The sequence below is a fragment of the Cydia pomonella genome, chromosome 10 (genome assembly GCF_033807575.1).
Source record: "Cydia pomonella isolate Wapato2018A chromosome 10, ilCydPomo1, whole genome shotgun sequence".
NCBI classification, from domain to species: Eukaryota; Metazoa; Arthropoda; class Insecta; order Lepidoptera; family Tortricidae; genus Cydia; species Cydia pomonella.
The window spans coordinates 2,856,089-2,875,291 of NC_084712.1; the positions used below are offsets into that span (position 1 = coordinate 2,856,089).

The 19,203-nt window shown below is 38.5% G+C and overlaps 1 protein-coding gene across 2 annotated transcripts in view; it reads right to left on the reverse strand.

The window, feature by feature from the left end:
* Window positions 1-1,865: 1,865 nt before the first annotated feature.
* Window positions 1,866-19,203, reverse strand: part of LOC133521838 (uncharacterized) — a 76,311-nt gene continuing 58,973 nt past the window's right edge. The window contains exons 9-14 of one of the 2 annotated variants that reach the window (XM_061856931.1): window positions 18,448-18,635; window positions 17,996-18,100; window positions 17,426-17,509; window positions 8,954-9,010; window positions 4,075-4,247; window positions 1,866-2,284 (exon numbers count right to left, since the gene is read on the reverse strand). In XM_061856931.1, the coding sequence (XP_061712915.1) occupies window positions 2,227-2,284; window positions 4,075-4,247; window positions 8,954-9,010; window positions 17,426-17,509; window positions 17,996-18,100; window positions 18,448-18,635 (665 nt within the window). In that variant the 3' untranslated portion in view covers window positions 1,866-2,226. Of the gene's footprint in view, window positions 2,285-2,890; window positions 4,248-8,953; window positions 9,011-17,413; window positions 17,510-17,995; window positions 18,101-18,447; window positions 18,636-19,203 lie in introns of both variants that reach the window. The other variant, XR_009799943.1, reaches the window with a different exon arrangement.

Sequence of the window (19,203 nt, forward strand, 5' to 3'; positions counted from 1 at the left end):
TTAAAGCGTATCATACATTGTTCTTTGTCGCGCTACACATGTTTATTTAAGTGTAACTGACTTTCAATACAAATGAGTATTATGCCAAGTGTTTTTAAATAGTGTGACAATTTTAATTTAATAAGCAAATAAAAAATAAATAAATGAGTGGTTTTACATTTGTATAAAGTTTAATCTATAAGGTCGTGTATCGATATGCAAAACCCTCGCCTATCTGTAAACAGTCGACATCTAGCGTCGAGCAGCGGATTTATCAGTACTGTCACTTGACAGATGTCGCGACGAACAAGTCTAATGCTTGACAAATTTCAGCTAATTATAATAGGGACCGTGCGCGTTGGAGGGTCTGCCATCTTGTGGCCTGAATCGGAACCATAAACATGCAAATGTACACGTCACGTGTTTTCTTGTGCATAGTAGGTTCTGCCATCTTGTGGGCTATATCGGAACAAAAAACATCACATTTACGCCTCGCGCCAAAAATCTGACGGCTCCTGTGCTGCCTCCTACAGTTCATGCACGCTCCCTATACAGAGGTAGTCTAAGAAAAAAACGTTCCCTTAGTTTGACATCCAAAACAGATGGCGCTGTACTGCGTCATGTTTTTCGGTCACTGAATTGTCAAACGTCAACTTTTATATATAGAAACAATAAATACAACCTACTGAAATTAATAATTGAAGGGAACCGTGGTCGTGGTAGAAGGCGCACATCATGGAGTAAAAATATGAGACTGGTCAAACGTGAAGAGCATAGATAGACTAATTCGCATGATTGAACATAGAGAGACATATAAACATATGGTAGCCAACCTCCTGGACGGAGATGGCACGTGATGAAAAAGAAGAACTTTATACAATCAGAGTTGCCGCAAAATGTATGGATTCTGTTTGTAATATTAGTTGTAAATTGTTGAGCAAAACACTTCCGTTACTCAACGCTAGATGTCGACTGCAAAAAAGTGTTTTGGTAACAAAACTGATGTATGGAGTGAGCACTCTATGCTTACTTATTTCTCTATGGTATGTCTTACCTTTAACGGGCATAAAGGTGTCCGAAATTATGCAAAATGGAACCTTATTACTTGAACCCTTTTCCAGACATAGTACGATTTATCGACCACATACGCGCCATTAGAATTTCAACTTTAGCATTCCAATTTAAGGTTCATAGATTGGACTTTCAGGAAATGATAGGTACTTGTATTCAAATGAATCATCAAATGGGTTAGTTTTTTGGGGAAACCTTGTAGATTGGTGCGGCCTGGAAAAGTGTTAAATAAAGTTCAAAATTATTGTAGGATATATATTCCCTCTGCCTGAAATGGTACACTATTAGACCGCAGCCAGGAACAAATTTCCATAACCAATCGCCTTCCGGGCGATAACTTATATAGTGGTTAAGGGCTATGTATAATGAACCCTCGTGGATGTCAGCTGCCGCTCCGTTGGTGGGTTAAGGAATGGCAGCCTCAAGTTTGATACTTTGTCAGATGATAGCTTAGTAGTAGTAGTAGTAGTAAAACTCTTTATTGTACAAAAATAAAAACAAGCGCTTTGCCTTTTTATGATAGTGATAACAAAATCATGAAACTTTGCATGTAGCATTCCGTCAGGCGTTTCAATAATGGATTACGCATACTATGCGGACATAAGTGGTACGGCGCGTATTTTTTTACATGTTGATGTGACCAGCTGACGGTCTTTCCACCACGATACAACCGACAACCAACAAGACTGAGGGTTGTTTTTATTTAAAATAGATTCTAAACTATCATTTGACAAACTATCCGCCGGGAGGCGATGACTGATGATATACGCTCCTGGCCCGCGGTCTGTATTTAAATCATAAATGATACACAAAGATTCAGTTCATAAATATAATGTCAGTCAGCATCCGCCGATAACCGCAATATCTTTATTAGTAACAATACAATACATCTCATTAAATTCAGGTACTTACACTAAAATTCCCTTACCGATATCTAACTTTATTTACAATAACCAAAATCTAACTTCGCAGCGCCTGCCAAAGAACAAATGCATTTAAAATTGCAAATATTACATAAATAAATATGTATTTCAATAAATTAATAACAATGATAAATAAGGCCGGCCCGCGCTAGTGAAAATAAATTTCTAAGTACCAATAAACGAGGTATGGAACCGCGAGAAAATGCGTCGGTGAAATATATTCTATGCTATGGTGATAAGGTCTAGTCTAGGTTTACTTCACTTTTTGCATGATGAGGTCTATCTTCTCGTCGCAGCGCGGACTCATGCCTCTGTTGGAAATAATAGATGAATTAAAATTGTGTTGATTAAATATGAATTTTGCTTTAGGAGGAGATCAGGAGAATAACAATGAACATTTGACATAAGTATACGGAATAAAATTAATAAATGGTCTTTCTATATATTCATTCGCGGACCACTTTCAAATATTTTCAGAATATTCTTTCGGAATATTGTTCTGGAGCGTCAGCGACGATTAAAGACTTCTAAAAACCCGCAATGTGAAGGACTACAATTTTAAAATAATTAGCTGTGGATATCTCCGGGTGGATATAATTTCATATCATTCCAACTCATCCGTTATTGTAGTACCTTTCACGGGTAGACGTCCGATGGTGATTTCGCTTCTCACATACGCAACCAGATTTTAAGATAGGGACATAGTTGTATGACGTGTTTATGTACGTCTAGTATTTGTGTACCTGTAGTTATATACGTGTTTATGTACCTGTAGTTATTGGGCGGAGGTACGACCATGGCGACCAGCTGTCCGACTTCTGACGAGTGGTGTGCAAGACGGGCAAGCGCGGCTACGGCCCGGAACAGCAGTTCTTCTCCGGGCACTCCGACCAGCAGTTGCATCACCATATAATTACCTGTAGTTATCGGGCGGAGGACCGACCATGGCGACCAGCTGTCCGACTTCTGACGAGTGGTGTGCAAGACGGGCAAGCGCGGCTACGGCCCGGAACAGCAGTTCTTCTCCGGGCACTCCGACCAGCAGTTGCATCACCATATAATTACCTGTAGTTATCGGGCGGAGGACCGACCATGGCGACCAGCTGTCCGACTTCTGACGAGTGGTGTGCAAGACGGGCAAGCGCGGCTACGGCCCGGAACAGCAGTTCTTCTCCGGGCACTCCGACCAGCAGTTGCATCACCATATAATTACCTGTAGTTATCGGGCGGAGGACCGACCATGGCGACCAGCTGTCCGACTTCTGACGAGTGGTGTGCAAGACGGGCAAGCGCGGCTACGGCCCGGAACAGCAGTTCTTCTCCGGGCACTCCGACCAGCAGTTGCATCACCATATAATTACCTGTAGTTATCGGGCGGAGGACCGACCATGGCGACCAGCTGTCCGACTTCTGACGAGTGGTGTGCAAGACGGGCAAGCGCGGCTACGGCCCGGAACAGCAGTTCTTCTCCGGGCACTCCGACCAGCAGTTGCATCACCATATAATTACCTGTAGTTATCGGGCGGAGGACCGACCATGGCGACCAGCTGTCCGACTTCTGACGAGTGGTGTGCAAGACGGGCAAGCGCGGCTACGGCCCGGAACAGCAGTTCTTCTCCGGGCACTCCGACCAGCAGTTGCATCACCATATAATTACCTGTAGTTATCGGGCGGAGGACCGACCATGGCGACCAGCTGTCCGACTTCTGACGAGTGGTGTGCAAGACGGGCAAGCGCGGCTACGGCCCGGAACAGCAGTTCTTCTCCGGGCACTCCGACCAGCAGTTGCATCACCATATAATTACCTGTAGTTATCGGGCGGAGGACCGACCATGGCGACCAGCTGTCCGACTTCTGACGAGTGGTGTGCAAGACGGGCAAGCGCGGCTACGGCCCGGAACAGCAGTTCTTCTCCGGGCACTCCGACCAGCAGTTGCATCACCATATAATTACCTGTAGTTATCGGGCGGAGGACCGACCATGGCGACCAGCTGTCCGACTTCTGACGAGTGGTGTGCAAGACGGGCAAGCGCGGCTACGGCCCGGAACAGCAGTTCTTCTCCGGGCACTCCGACCAGCAGTTGCATCACCATATAATTACCTGTAGTTATCGGGCGGAGGACCGACCATGGCGACCAGCTGTCCGACTTCTGACGAGTGGTGTGCAAGACGGGCAAGCGCGGCCACGGCCCGGAACAGCAGTTCTTCTCCAGGCGCTCCAGCCAGCAGTTGCAGCAGCGCCATGGCCAGCTCCACGGAGACGTCGTCGAACACCTGCGGCAAGGCGTCACGACAGAACGGGCGGGGAACAAAGGGATACCCCATTTACATTTCAAAGTTTAGTTTCAATGCATTGGAGATTTGTATTTTAGAAGAACATTCCACCAGAATACCTAACTTTTGTCTATGAAGTGACGCTTATGGCAGTGACCTTAACCTGCATAATGCGTAAAATATACCGTTGAATTTGAAGTTAAGTTATCAAATTAAATATCAGTGTTTTAGCGTTATCAGAAGTATATTAAATTTCATCACGTAATTGACAATTTCAGTGGAATGTCACTTTTGTTAATTTTATACTTCAAGCCCCTGTGGATTGAAACTGCCGAAGCACACCTTAATTCTAGATAGATCCAGTCTATAGATCCAAAATAGATCTAGTGAGTAAATAATTGGAATCTGTATTTTGAACTTTCTCGCTTGACGGTCTCTCGAATCACGACATCTGTCCGATTCACGTGGCAAACGAAAAAAATTCTAATAGTCTAATGGTTTTCTAAGAAGATTCCAGAAAATCGTATATTTATAGAGGAGCTCGAAATTAAAATAAATGATGTAGAAGGAAAAAGGCCTTAATCCTATACTGATGTAGCAATCATGTAGCTGATAACAGTGTGGATGAAAACAAGCATAATAATAATCATATATTATCAAAGATAATTATTTGTATATGAAATACACTTATATCTTTAGAAAAGCTTCCATTACCACCTACATATCTCTCTTGGAAATAGTTTCATATTCATATTTTTGGTCTCTTCACAAATGTGCTGACTGCGCTGTTTATTACCAATTGTTATCAGTATCACTAACATTCAAAATACAAAATGGTGTTACTAATAACTCTGTATTTTTAGGTTTATAAACAAAAATAAACAAACAATTTTTAAAGTACAGTCTTGGGTAGTTATAACATTTATTGGTTAACCTACCAAATTCAAAACCGCCTGGATCTGTCACTGAACGACCTGACTTTAACCTACATTATTTGGTCATCTAATGTTTTTATCTGCCCTCACCTGGCTTAAGGACGGCAGCTCGGGCTCAGCTTAATGTCAGACTCACAGTGAATAATGTAAATGTTTAATGACAATAAATACAATAATTTTGTATTTGTATTTGCACAAGTAAACATTGATCATATGTATCCTACCGTCGTCGTTACTTATCGATCCTGACAATTGTCAGTGTCAATTGTCAAGTGATGTAATAGGCACCAGAATTCATATTTCATACGCAAACCATAATAATGCGAGACCTACGGTTAACATTTTTATAATATTGTGTTATATTGTATATTATACATAATTTTGACTCTTAGAGACTATACATCTCTAAGGATAATTTGGTAAAAATCATTTAGTTCTGACATTTAGATATATTTACACCTCTAAATAATTTTAGATTTTTTAAATATCTGTTGTGTTTTTTTTATTGTTATTATTTTAGTTTTTTTTTGTAATTCGACATTTAGAGACTTTATACATCTCTAAGTAATAATAATACTTTAGTTTGCATAAATATTTTCAATTAATTGTATTTAATAATTGTCGATGTGCTTGTTTTTGCCTGTATGTTAATTCCATGTCGACGTGTAAAAGTGCCCTTGTGGCCCTATTTGCTGAATAAATGTTGAAGTTGAAGTTGAATTATCTCAACGGTAAAGTGAAGTTCATAAAATACCTAACTTTTATAATATCTTTAGCAAACAATCAGTGCATTCATTTGCAACAGCGTGAGGTAGTTGCATAATATGGGGCAATAAGCCGCTCTATCTTGATACCCCTGATAACGTTTTTAATGATGCTACTGGGGAAATCCTTTGCGTAGCGTCAACTTTACTCATTAGAAACTAACAAATAACAACGCTGTTTGGTGTCTTTTGTATATATGAGCAAGGCAAGGTAAACTATAATTAATAGAATCAGGCGTTACTTCGCGGAAATCCATGCTAATTAAAGCAAGAAATATTACTTTGCTTATCCGCGAGAAAATAACGTGTTAGTCAATCAGTGCTAACCCGTTATACTTACTTGCGTATTTTTACATGCAACCAAGTAACCAAGAAACCAAGAAAGATTTGTAGGAACTGTGATAGGAATCGTCATTCAACAAATTAGAATCATGCGTCATTAATTCATTATGATTAAATACCAGGTTACAAATACCAAGTACAAATTTATTTTGACAACTCGAAATTTATTTGCAAACGTGCAAAATGCCACAGGGGTACCAGTCACGTCTGAAAATATCGACACGGCAAAAGTGCCAAAAATATGTATACACGACCTTATTGCCCATATATTAAGGTAGTGTATACATATTTATGGCACTTTGTCCGTATCGATATTTTCAGACGTGACCGTATATGTTTCAGTTTTTCCGGTTACAACTGGTTACGGTGTTATAACGGTAATTAGCGCATAGTTAGATAAAAAAAATTATACTTACATGATTATAATAACCTTCATGGTACTATTATGTAACGTACAAATAAGATATTAGATGTTATCTAGTGGTGTTATATATGTATATAAGTGTTAATTATAAAATAAATAGAGATAACGTCATTGTTTTAAATGAAAGTTGACAGGCGTTAGCAGTAAGGAAAACCAATTTTTAAGTATACTTGGAATTTTTCTAAGGTGTCTGAATGTTAGGTACATAAGAACTCTACGATTCGGACATTTAATAAATTTTAACTATACAAAAGGTGCGTTTTTGTTTTTTATAGGACATTATTACACAAATTGACTAAGTCCCACAGTAAGCTCAATAAGGCTTGTGTTGAGAGTACTTAAATACATAGAAAACACCCATGACTCAGGAACAAATATCCATGCTCATAACACGAATACATGCCCTTACCAGGATTTGAACCCGGGACCATCAGCTTCGTAGGCAGGGTCACTGCCCACTAGGCCAAGCCGGTCGTCGAGATATTCAATGGCCGCTCCGTGCGTGCATCTTTCAAGTAAACTTTACCAGACTGATATAGAATATTAAAGTTATTATTTTTAATATTAAAGTTAATACATTCACTGCCTGCGCTAGGCGGGTTCTCTGTCGTAGGTGCTTTCCGCTACATACGGGTTTTTAGGGTTCCGTAGCCAAATGGCAAAAACCGGAACCCTTATAGATTCGTCATGTCCGTCTGTCTTTCCGATTCTGTCACAGCCACTTTTTTCTGAAACTATAAAACCTATACTGTTCAAACTTGGTAAGTAGATGTATTCTATGAACCGCATTATGATGTTTACACAAAAATAGAAAAAAACTATAAATTTTGGGGGTTCCCCATACTTAGAACTGAAACTCAAAAAATCTTTTTTCATCAAACCCATACGTGTGGGGTATCTATGGATAGGTCTTTAAAAATGATATTGAGGTTTCTAATATCATTTTTTTCTAAACTGAATAGTTTGCGCGAGAGACACTTCCAAAGTGGTAAAAAGTGTGTCGTCCCCCCCCCCCCCCGTAACTTCTAAAATAACAGAATGAAAAAATCTAAAAAAAATATATGATATACATTGCCATGCAAACTTCCACCGAAAATTGGTTCGAACGAGATCTAGTAAGTAGTTTTTTTTTAATACGTCATAAAAATTAAAAAAAAAAATTTTTTTTCTTCAAACCCATACGTGTGGGGTATCTAAGGATGGGTCTTCAAAAATGATATTTAGGTTTCTAATATCATTTTTTTTCTAAACTGAATAGTTTGCGCGAGAGACACTTCCAAAGTGAAAAAAAGTGTGTCCGGCCCCCCTGTAACTTCTAAAATAACGGAATGAAAAATCTAAAAAAAATATATGATATACATTACCATGCAAACTTCCAACGAAAATTGGTTTGAACCAGATCTAGTAAGTAGTTTTTTTAATACGTCATAAATGGTACGGAACCCTTCATGGGCGAGTCCGACTCGCACTTGGCCGCTTTTTTTTCCATGTTATTGGCTACGCTCGCTCGCAAGTCAGACAACAAAGTGAGAGTGAAGTTCAGTTGTCGGGCGTCAGACCGTCAACATCTCCAGTTTTGTCGAGTTTTGTACTTTTGGTGGTGGGTTGTTATATTTATTTGCGTATTTATTTTTGCGGTGGGAGGGTGGGAACTTTAATTGCATGTAAAAATACGCAAGTAAGTATAACGGGTTAGCAAAGTAATATTTCTTGTTTTCATTAGCATGGATTTCCGCAAAGTAACGCCTGATTCTATTAATTATTATGTAAGCAGTTTTCTTTGTGTAATATCAACTTCATGACGTCTGGTATGGGCTAGAAAGCATCGCATCGGGTGGCACCACCGGCAATAACTACTATAAGTACGTCCGTGTGGTAAGTGCGAATATTTAAAAACTCACGTTTCTTCAAATATTCATAATAATTATATTTCAAAGGAAATATTACATATATTCCGTTCGACTCAACACGTGTCGGGTCGGGTCGCGTGGTATTTCAAAAGTGAAATAGAATTAGAAGACTTTGGAATATTTAAGTCCCCTCTTCTCCCTTGGATTCTATATTAAAAAAAAGCGGGAGATCCAAAGAAGGGTTAAATAAAGGTCAAAAAGTTTGATGACTTCTATGGCATAAGGGGAACGATTAATGTGAGGAGTTTAGAATTAAAAGAGTATGAGAATAGTCGCCTTCGGACCACAACAGTTCAGATCAGTGCCCTCGGGCATGGCATGCGCGTGGTACCTTGGACTTGGCGTGCCGCGGCAGCAGGGCCCGCAGCGCGCGGCCGGCGCCGAGCCGCTGCAACACACGACAGCTGCAGCCTCGCAGTTCAACTTACGCGACCAGTGTGACAGTTGGCAAATATTTCACTACTCTACAAGTGCAAGTAGCGATCTCTCACAGGGCCGAGTGTATATTTCCCATACATTTTAACATTTCTGGTAGGTACAATACGTAACATAGATTTTACTCGAGGAGCATTCAACGATATTGCAGATATAAGATTTTTTTGATACAATGGATGTGAAAAATGCCCAGTAATTATAACGAATTGAATTGAATTAAAGAAGTTAATTTATCATCGACCTACTTGATTACGTGTGTATATTATTACGAATACTGTCTGTGTGTACTAGCTGAAACGAGATATCGTTTCTTGGTTTAGGATTCATAATTAAAAACAAAATAAGTAATTAGACCTATAAATATATTTATTCTCTGCTGGGAAAGACCGCTACCCATCACTAAATATATAAAATATTACGCAATACATAATACATTTTACTTAACATACATATGCATGGATATATTGGTAAGTAATTAAATGTCCAATTATAACACAAAAGCCTTTTTTTTGTATTTAATTTCATTATGTATCTTAAACCAATAAGAATAAAGTTATTAATAATACGAGTATATACAACCTGCACTCTCAAAACTTCGCTTTACAAAATATTGTAATGAAAACGTTATATGTAACTAAATATTGGATTAAGGTAGAAAATCAAATGGAAAACGTTTGTTTTTTAATTAGCGTTCTTTTGAAATCTAAATTGTATATAAAATGTTATAAATAACTAAAAATAATACAATCTGGCAACGTTCTCATGCAGTGTTAGCATGCATATGACTTAAGAATCTACCTGATAGTGAACTGTAAAACTCTGTTTTCCTAGGATAGCCGTGCCGTCATGTCGCGGCCATTTTCATATCAATCAATCATTTATTTATTTGTAAGAATACAGTAACAAAAGGTGTTAGAACTATTCAACGCGCAAATAGAATGCCAAATCTAAGCATTGAAAAATAACAACATTCAAATTAAGGCATTAACATAAATAAACAAATTGAAAAAGTACTAAATATGGATGACTTGTATTTTGTATGGACACGGCTGCTATATGACACCGCTTTCCTAGGAAACCAGAGCTTAATTGTAATAGGGGCAATGGCGGTACGGTGGACTGGGGTTATTCCGATTAGCTTTCAAGAATTGGGTACTTGACACATGTTGAATATTATAACAAAATTTAGTTACATGGATAGAAAATGAGCCATCCATTATATAAAAGTGGAAAAATACAAGGCTCCAAAGTTTATTGTTTTTTTTTTTCTTTCAAAAATAGAAAATATAATGGTACCATTCGATTCCTTACATTTTATTGAAAAATAAATTGTATGACAACTATACACATAAACGCAATATTTCAGGATCAAAATGGCAATTTCCTTGATCTTCCATACATTTAGGACAGACTTATGAAATGTGACGTCACATCATATTGTCATTTTGTTAGAGGCGTTTCAATCGTCGAGTGCGAGCGTCAGACTTTAACTCTAATTTCTGACCTTTGTGTTGCTCAAATGCCATGAGTCCTATATAGACATTTGATCCTCAAGAAAATCAAGATCGTTTGACATTATTTACAAAAAACTGTCAAGTAGCCAATTGGACTCGAACATTTATGAAATTCTTTATACTAATGATGACGTTAGTTTTTATTTGCACATATTGATTAACGTTATATAAAGTGTAAATTATTACTAAATATAAACGAATTAATTATAAATCATTTAAAAATAAATCTAATGAAGTAAGTAGGTATGAGTTTAAGAATATGACATTGGCTAATTGCGATAAGTAAAAAGAAACACAATTTATCAGGTGGCTGTATTCACAGGACGTATAACACCTTTGGCATTAAGAAATAAGTAAGATTATTAATTTGTCTATGCCTTCAGCTAGCGACCGGAGCGAACAGCAGCCGCAAACTTGGCTTGTTGCCAAGTATTGTAAGAGAACAGAGTGCTTCGTGTTCAATGGAAATATGCGATTACCGGATTTATACCTTATACGGAATAATCCCACAGGATAATAAAAAGTATGTTGCGGGCAAACATGGCGTTTTTATTGTGATCGTATTTTACTGACATATCGAGTAATATGTATACAACAGTTACGCGCGGCCCCGAACTACGCAGTATGACGTACTTTTCGTAGTTTGGATAAACTATGTTTTCATTTAATTTTATTTAGGTACACCCGCCATTCTGACTCTCACCTTAGCCATACAGTTTCCGACAAGCAGCAAGTAAATTCGTATTGTACGAAGGGTCGGCCTGAAAACCAGCGTTGTAGTAGGTAAGCCTGCTGCAACACATGCTGAGGTTCGCTCCTTTGTAGCATCATAATTTTAAAAGTTTTTTATATCTACATGTAAACATAAATTTGTGCCTAATTAAGTTTCATTTTAAGGCTTGTAATGTTTTGTAGCATTGCCTGTAAACATGTTTCAATGTGGTGTTAAATAAAAAAATTCTATGTCTATGTCTATGTCACAATAAGACGTAATTTAGAAGAAAGTATAAACTTTCAAAATTCTATGGATAATTTTTTTACTTTCTATCATAAAAATATCAGTTTTAAATGTAGAATTTTTGAGAATAGGTCCAACGTATTTACGCTTTAGAAATAGGTGGATCAAAATTCTTTTCGTTGAAGTTTAAAACAAGACATTTTGTCCACAAAAAATGTGACGGAGTGTAGCTTTTTGTATGAGATGTAATTTATTTTTTAATTTTTCTCATGTTCATTATAATCTACAGCTAGACAGATATGCAATAGCACTCGACTTTATTTATTTATTTGATAGAAGACACAAATACAAGCGTGACAGAGTGGTCACAAACAAGAAATCTGACCGAAGTACACCAATTCTGGCAAGAAAAGTCAGATATAGTATCGCCATAGAGAAATAAGAAGTAATAGAGTGCTCACTCCATACATCAGTTTTGGTACCAAAATGCTTATTATTTTCGCAGTCGACATCTAGCATCGAGTAGCGGAACTCTCAGTACTGTTACTCGACAATAGATATCGCGGCAAAGAAAAAGTCTAATGCTCAACGATTTTCCGCTAATATTATAACCAGAGTAACCGGAACTCTATTTTCAACTCCTACGCTTACCAAAACTGATGTATGGAGTGAGCACTCTATTACTTTTTATTTCTCGACGGTTTGGCAAACAATTTTGTCCGTAGAAAAAAACGGAAAATCAAGTTTTTTAAATCCTATTCAACAAGTTCAAATAATTTAGACAAGCACATATACAATGGATAGGTATTATAATTAATGTCTGCTTATTAAATAATAATAAATATCTGGGAACACGAGATTTGCTCCGAAAACAAATAAAAACTCAAAAATGTGCGTTTTCCCAGAGATAAGACCTAGCTAAATTGATTTTTCGCCCCTGAAAACCCCCATATAGCAAATTTCATCGATGAAATCGAAATCGTTAGAGCCGTTTCCGAAATCCCCGAAATATATTAATATAATTATATAGAAGAATTTCTCTTTAAAGGTATATATAATAGTAAGATAAGGAGTGTGCAATGAAACATTTACCCCCTTATTCATAAACGTGTACTAAAGTTACGATGCCGTTGATCATCGTTTGTCCCTTTCCGACGTATTGGTATGATGGAAAGGGACAAACAATGATCAGCGGCATCGTAACTTTAGTACACGTTTATGAATAAGGGGGCTAATGTATAACTTTAATAACAATGTATTTATTGACTATGTAAACAGCTGAAGTCTATTAAAATGTAGGAATTGCACACAGAACTATTGTATTATTTACTATATCGATCTTTGTAAACAATCTTATGTATGCACGTGTCTAATACGTACAAAGTAATCACGTATCTACATAATACACGTGTATCCACTAAGTATACAACAATTTTTAAAATTTTTGAACATATTTTAAAGCGATTAAGCCCCGTTAATGTCTTGAAAATGAGTATAAATACGCAAAATTTAATACAGAGGTCGCAGTTATCGTTAAAAACAATGTCATTTCATTAGGCATGTCGAATCCAAATAAACATATACCATAGACTTTTGTTTGAACAGACAGTTGCAACTTAATCTGTGGGTTTTCATTTTAACCTCGTTACCTCTAATGTCGATGTCGACTTTACCCCGTCTTTTGAGACCACAAAGCTTTGAGTAACACCGGGAAGGGAGTCGGTCGACATTCGCACTATTTCCTCTCTGCCGAAGCACATGCCCAATTGGGTACTTGACACGTGTTGAATGCTATAACAAAATTTTGCTAAATGGATAGAAAATGGGCCATTCATTATAAAAAAGTGGAATTTATAAAGACATATTGAGATTTAAAAAAAATACAAGCTTTTTTATTAACTTTCAAATATAAAAAAGAAAATTATACCATTCGATTCCTTAAATGTTATTGAAAAATAAATTGTATGACAACTATATACATAAACGCAATATTTCACGGTCAAAATAGCAATTTTCTTGATCTTGCATACATTTAGGACAGACTAATGTAATGTGACGTCACATTACATTATCATTTTGTTAGAAGCGTTTCAATCGTCGTGTGCGGGCGTCAGACTTTAACTCTCATTTCTGACCTTTGTGTTGCTTAAATGCCATGAGTCAAATATAGACATTTGATCCTCAGGGAAATCAAGATCGATTGACATTATTTACAAAAAAGTGGCTGTGACATAATCGGACAGACAGACGGACATGACGAATCTATAAGGGTTCCGTTTTTTGCCATTTGGCTACGGAACCCTAAAAACTGTCAAGTAGCCAATTGGGCAGAGATCGAGGTGCGCAAGATTTGTTTTTGACGTGTCATTTTCTATGTATTTGTGTCGACAGGATTTTGTATATAGTGAGTGAGAATGCGACTGTGTGCACGTTTCCCCCCGCAAAAAATGGCAGGATTTCTACGGTGAGATATCGCTTGGACACTTCACGACGTGTCGGAAACGGGTGTTGCTCAAAGCCACGAAGGCAATGCCGTGTTAGAAATATCGGACGTAATTTACACGCTAATTTGGTGCGTAGTTTCATGACATCTCCTGAATATTTTTCGAAATAATTCATTTTAAAAACGGGAAAATGTAGGAAACACAACGTTCTTATTTATTGTATGTATACATTCTTTGTATACATATTGTATGTATACATTCTTTGTATAAATATTGTATGTATACATTCTTTGTATACATATTGTATGTATACATTTTGTGTTCTTATTTATTGTGTGTATCACATATCTTATCTTGTGATTCTTGTGCATTAACTATACATGGTGTAACATGGACCCGGGTACGTCCTTAAACTGCGTCCAAAAGAGAGGTATGGTCATTGCGAATGTCATCTCGCTTTGTGTGGTAGGGCACAGCCAGTGGATGCCATTCCAGATTTAGAGCAGAGCCCAACTGGGGAAGTACCTCCACCTTACAGAAAACAGCAGCCAAATAACACTAGACCCTACTCATAGTGTTGTGTTCCTGCCGGTGAGTAAGGTTGCCAGAGCTCAACGAGGGGGGGCGGGTTTAGGGTCGGCAACGCGCATGTAACTCATCTGGAGTTGCAGGCTTACATAGGCTACGGAGACTGCTTACCATCAGGCGGGCCGTATGCTTGTTTGCCACCGACGTAGTATAAAAAAAAAGGAAACCGAATGATTTTAACTGTGTATTCCTGATCACTTTTAGAGACAAAAATATCATTTATAGTTTCGGAAAAAAACATCTTCTTAGTAATACTTAGTGCAAAACGCCTTTTGGGGATGATGCGATTATGGGGCGTAGTCTAAATGTCCTTATTTATAGATGACAAGTAACCTTTGCAAAAACTAGGTTTTACAAAAAAAAAATCGTAAAAATTCAGTGCCAGTTGTACAGTCAGCATCAAAAGTAACGGACTAAACAACGCTTCAAAAGTATCTACCATTCTGTAACAGCTTAACAAAAAGTGATGGTTCTATATTTAGAACAATGAAGACTGTAAAAGATATACTTTATTTATTTATTTATTTAATCTTTATTGCACAAAAGAAAACCTTATAGTACAAAAGGCGAACTTAATGCAATGAGGCATTCTCTACCAGTCAACCTTTAGGCAAAGCAGAGAGATTGTGGGCGGGCTTTATAACGTGAATTTTAGAGATTTATCTATTTTTGGAAAAGTTATCCGGATTATCAGTTACTTTTGGCGCGTTGTTTCATCCGTTACTATTGACGCTGACTGTACCATAACATTAACTGTTTATGTACAAATACATTCAAAAATTTGAAAAAAAAAAAAAACAAAAAAAGATTTTTTTTGGCGAAATTTACTTGTACTTAATATAATTTTTTTTTTCTTTATTTTAGCCTCAAAAGTGCGTGGTTAAAATCTGTCGGGCTCATCATGTTACACCGTGTATAGACATTATTTGCATTTTAACGTGCAAAGTGTGCGTCCGAGCTTCAAGATTGAGATTCAGCGGGAAATCAGTCAGCAGCCAATAAACACTTATGAAGAGGTCAAAAATATTGGGTCATTACCTATGAAATTGGCGTTATTGTTCATAAGTATTAGTCATGTCATAGTTTATTTATTTTAATAGTAACTTCGAAGGATTTTTTAATTTCATTAGTGCGCTACATAACAACGATTTTACATACAATTATTTGCTGCTTTTATTGTTTTATGTATTCAGAATACCGCCCTGAAAACAGCTCTTTTCATGTGCTGCCGGCTCGAGTATTTAAATGACTTATATTTTTCAGACGAGACAGATTAAAAAAAAATATGAGATAGAAAATGTGCCTTAAAAATGTCTCAGATTACTGGCAAAAATTTGTTTGGTTTGAAAATGCCATCACAAAATAATCCGCAAAATTCATTGTATGAAAAATCGAATTTCGTTAAAACTCTCCATACAAAACGCCAATTTCATAGGTAATGTAATGACCTAATATATGTCATACCGACCATCATATCGTCATGTAAAATGACTACTAAGATATAATATTAAAACAGCTAAAGTGGATGGCGCTGTACCACGCTCGACTTATGACGAATCGCATGATGATAAGCGATTAACGTCGCCCATGGACACGATCAACACCTTTTTTTTATACCACGACGGTGGCAAACAAGCATACGGCCCGCCTGATGGTAAGCAGTCACCGTAGCCTATGGACGCCTGCAATACCAGAGGCATTACATGCGCGTTGCCGACCCTAGACCCTAGACCTGACTGCAACCCGTGCGTTGCCGGCATTTAGGGTGTTACCACACCAATCGACCGATCGATTTGTCTAAGTAGATCGGTGTGGTAACACCCTTAAGGTTTACGCTCTTTTCTTGAATGTTTGAATCGTATCGGATTAAATAATTGAAGGTTGTACACAACTCAGCAGTCATCACTACTGCATATTATGAATTACTTTACCAGTCTTATTATACTTTTTAATAGAGAATGTTTTTTAATAACCTACAATATTTTTAGGAATATACACCGTGTTTTCTTTTCCGTTAAGTTCAAGGGTGCATTCCTAAGCTTAAATTAAGCAACTTTAAAGACACCGGTATTCTAATTAGCTCCATTTCGGAGATAATAGATATTTTATTTTTATCTGATAAGGTCCCTACGAGCGTGTACACTTGCTTTGGGGCCTGTATAGATATTGATTAGTGTTAAGTACAGTCAAGTGCAAAAATATGTATTGAAAGAATCGTCTCATAAATATGGTACTACGCTCTTATTACACGGGAATAAGATGCTATGGGACATATTTTTGAGTAAGATGTGTACACCCATATTTTTACACTTGACTGTACGAGTTAATACATTTGCTACTAAACGTAAGCGATGTTCGAAATGACATTGATATGTCACAGTTTTCAATTGTTTGGTTGTAGTTAAATGTAATACCCGTGTTACAACAACGCTATATGCAATACTAAAGACTTTTTATAAGAAAAAAAAAATACTCTGCCATTTAGTTTCCTTCAACGTACTTACACATACCCCGAAGTTAACAGAATTCAATAAAACACGGTGTATACCCATACCCCGAAGTTAACAGAATTCAATAAAACACGGTGTATACCCATACCCCGAAGTTAACAGAATTCAATAAAACACGGTGTATACACATACCCCGAAGTTAACAAAATTCAATAAAACACGGTGTATAGGTCATATAGCTGTTGGTTCTCCGAACAATAAATAAATAAATAAATACTGAGCAACTTTTACTATGGGTATTTTTTTTTTCGTGATTTCGTGTAAAATAAAACTGCAAGTTATTAAAAAACATCCAGAGCATTAGCTTATGTGTAGTTAGTAGAACGGTAAGTTGATACAGACCACGGTCTTTACCTCCTTGGTGGCCATGTTGTACATGAGCGCGGTGCCGATGTCCCGCAGCGTCGCGTCCTCGCTCAGCGTCGCGTGCACGGCCACCTGCAAATTTCAGTTCTAGCTGTCATACTTCAAGGTTGTTTTTTGGCTGGCAAATTCAGTCCCAGCGTTAAACGATAAGTACACAAAGGCCGGTAGTTAGAGAAATGCTGGCCGAGTGTGATTTATGACAGAGAGATGCGAATAATCGGGTCAGAAAAGAGAATCAAAGTTCTACTCTAAATATGAAACTTCAAGGTCGTTATTTGATTGGCAGTTTTTCAGTCTTGGAAGTTCTGATGTAATATATACCTAGTGCAAAGACTGGAAGTTGCCGGTAGTGTGATATAAACGAGCGAAATACAGATGTACAGCAGCCACTCTGATGAGGAGATGTTCTCGAACGGGCCGCATAGGTTGGTGTTCTTACCTTCGTGGGGACGCGGAAGTTGGAGAGAAGCTGCCCGTCCACCTCCCACTCGCTGATGAACAGCAGCCACTCTGATGAGGATATGTTCTGGAACAGGCTGCATAGCTTGTTATTCTTACCTTAGTGGTGACACGGATGTTGGAGACGGGCTGGCCTTCCACCTCCCACTCGCTGATGTACAGCAGCCACTCTGATGAGGAGATGTTCTCGAACAGGTTGCAGAGCTGCGGACAATGGTATGTTGCATTAAGTTAAGTCATAATCAAATAAAATGCAAAGTGCTGTAGTCTGGTGTAGTTTGTATGGTCTGGTATGATCTGGTGTGGTCTGTATGGTCTGGTCTGGTATGGCCTGGTATAGTCTGGTATAGTTTGTTTGGTTAGTACGGTTTGTATGGTCAGGTATAGTCTTTTATGGTCTGTATGATATATATATTGTATGATCTTGTATTGTCTATATGGATTGTATGGTTTGGTTAGTGTTGTATGGTGTGGAAGTCTGGTATAGTATGGTTTTTTATGGTCGGGCATAGTCTGTTATGGTCTGGCACGGCCTGTGGTGGTGGCCTCACCGCCAGAGCCAGCGCGGCCTGCTCGGCGGGCGGCAGCGCGTCGATGCGGCGCGCGTAGTTCATGACGGCGTGCGAGCGCCGGTCCTGGTGCAGCAGCAGCGACACGTCGTCGCGCAGCGCCATGGCGGCCAGGCAGCGCAGCGTGGCCACCCGGATCTCTTCCGAGCTGTCGGCGTTTAGCAGACGACCTAGAACATAAAAGAAGACAAGTTTTATACCCTTAGGATGTTACGATATAGGCGGATGAACTTTTCAGCTTGGCAATGAGGGTTCAAGAAGCGATTCAATGTCAGAGTTTTTGTTCCCCTAGTTTCTTTGGACACATTTTTGGCTAGTGAGCGACTGGTGTTCTTCGGGAGATAAGGTGAGACCCACGGCTAGCTATAGTCCACTCACGCTGAACGCGAGGAACTCGTCTGCAAGCGCCCAGCTGCCTTCTCTCTGTACCAAGGACTGTTCCAGCTTACTGAGAGACTGATGTTCTTCAGCAGATAAGTTAAGGCCCACGGCTAACTATAGTGCACTCACCGATGAACGCGAGGCTCTCGTCTCCAAACGCCCAGCTGCCTTCTCTCTGTACCAAGTTCTGTTCCAGCTCGCTGAGAGACTGATGTTCTTCGGGAGATAAGGTGAGGCCCACGTCTAGCTATAGTTTACTCACCGATGAACGCGAGGAACTCGTCTCCAAGCGCCCAGCTGCCTTTCCCCTGTACCAAGTACTACTCCAGGTCGCTGACGGACAGATGTTCTTCGGGA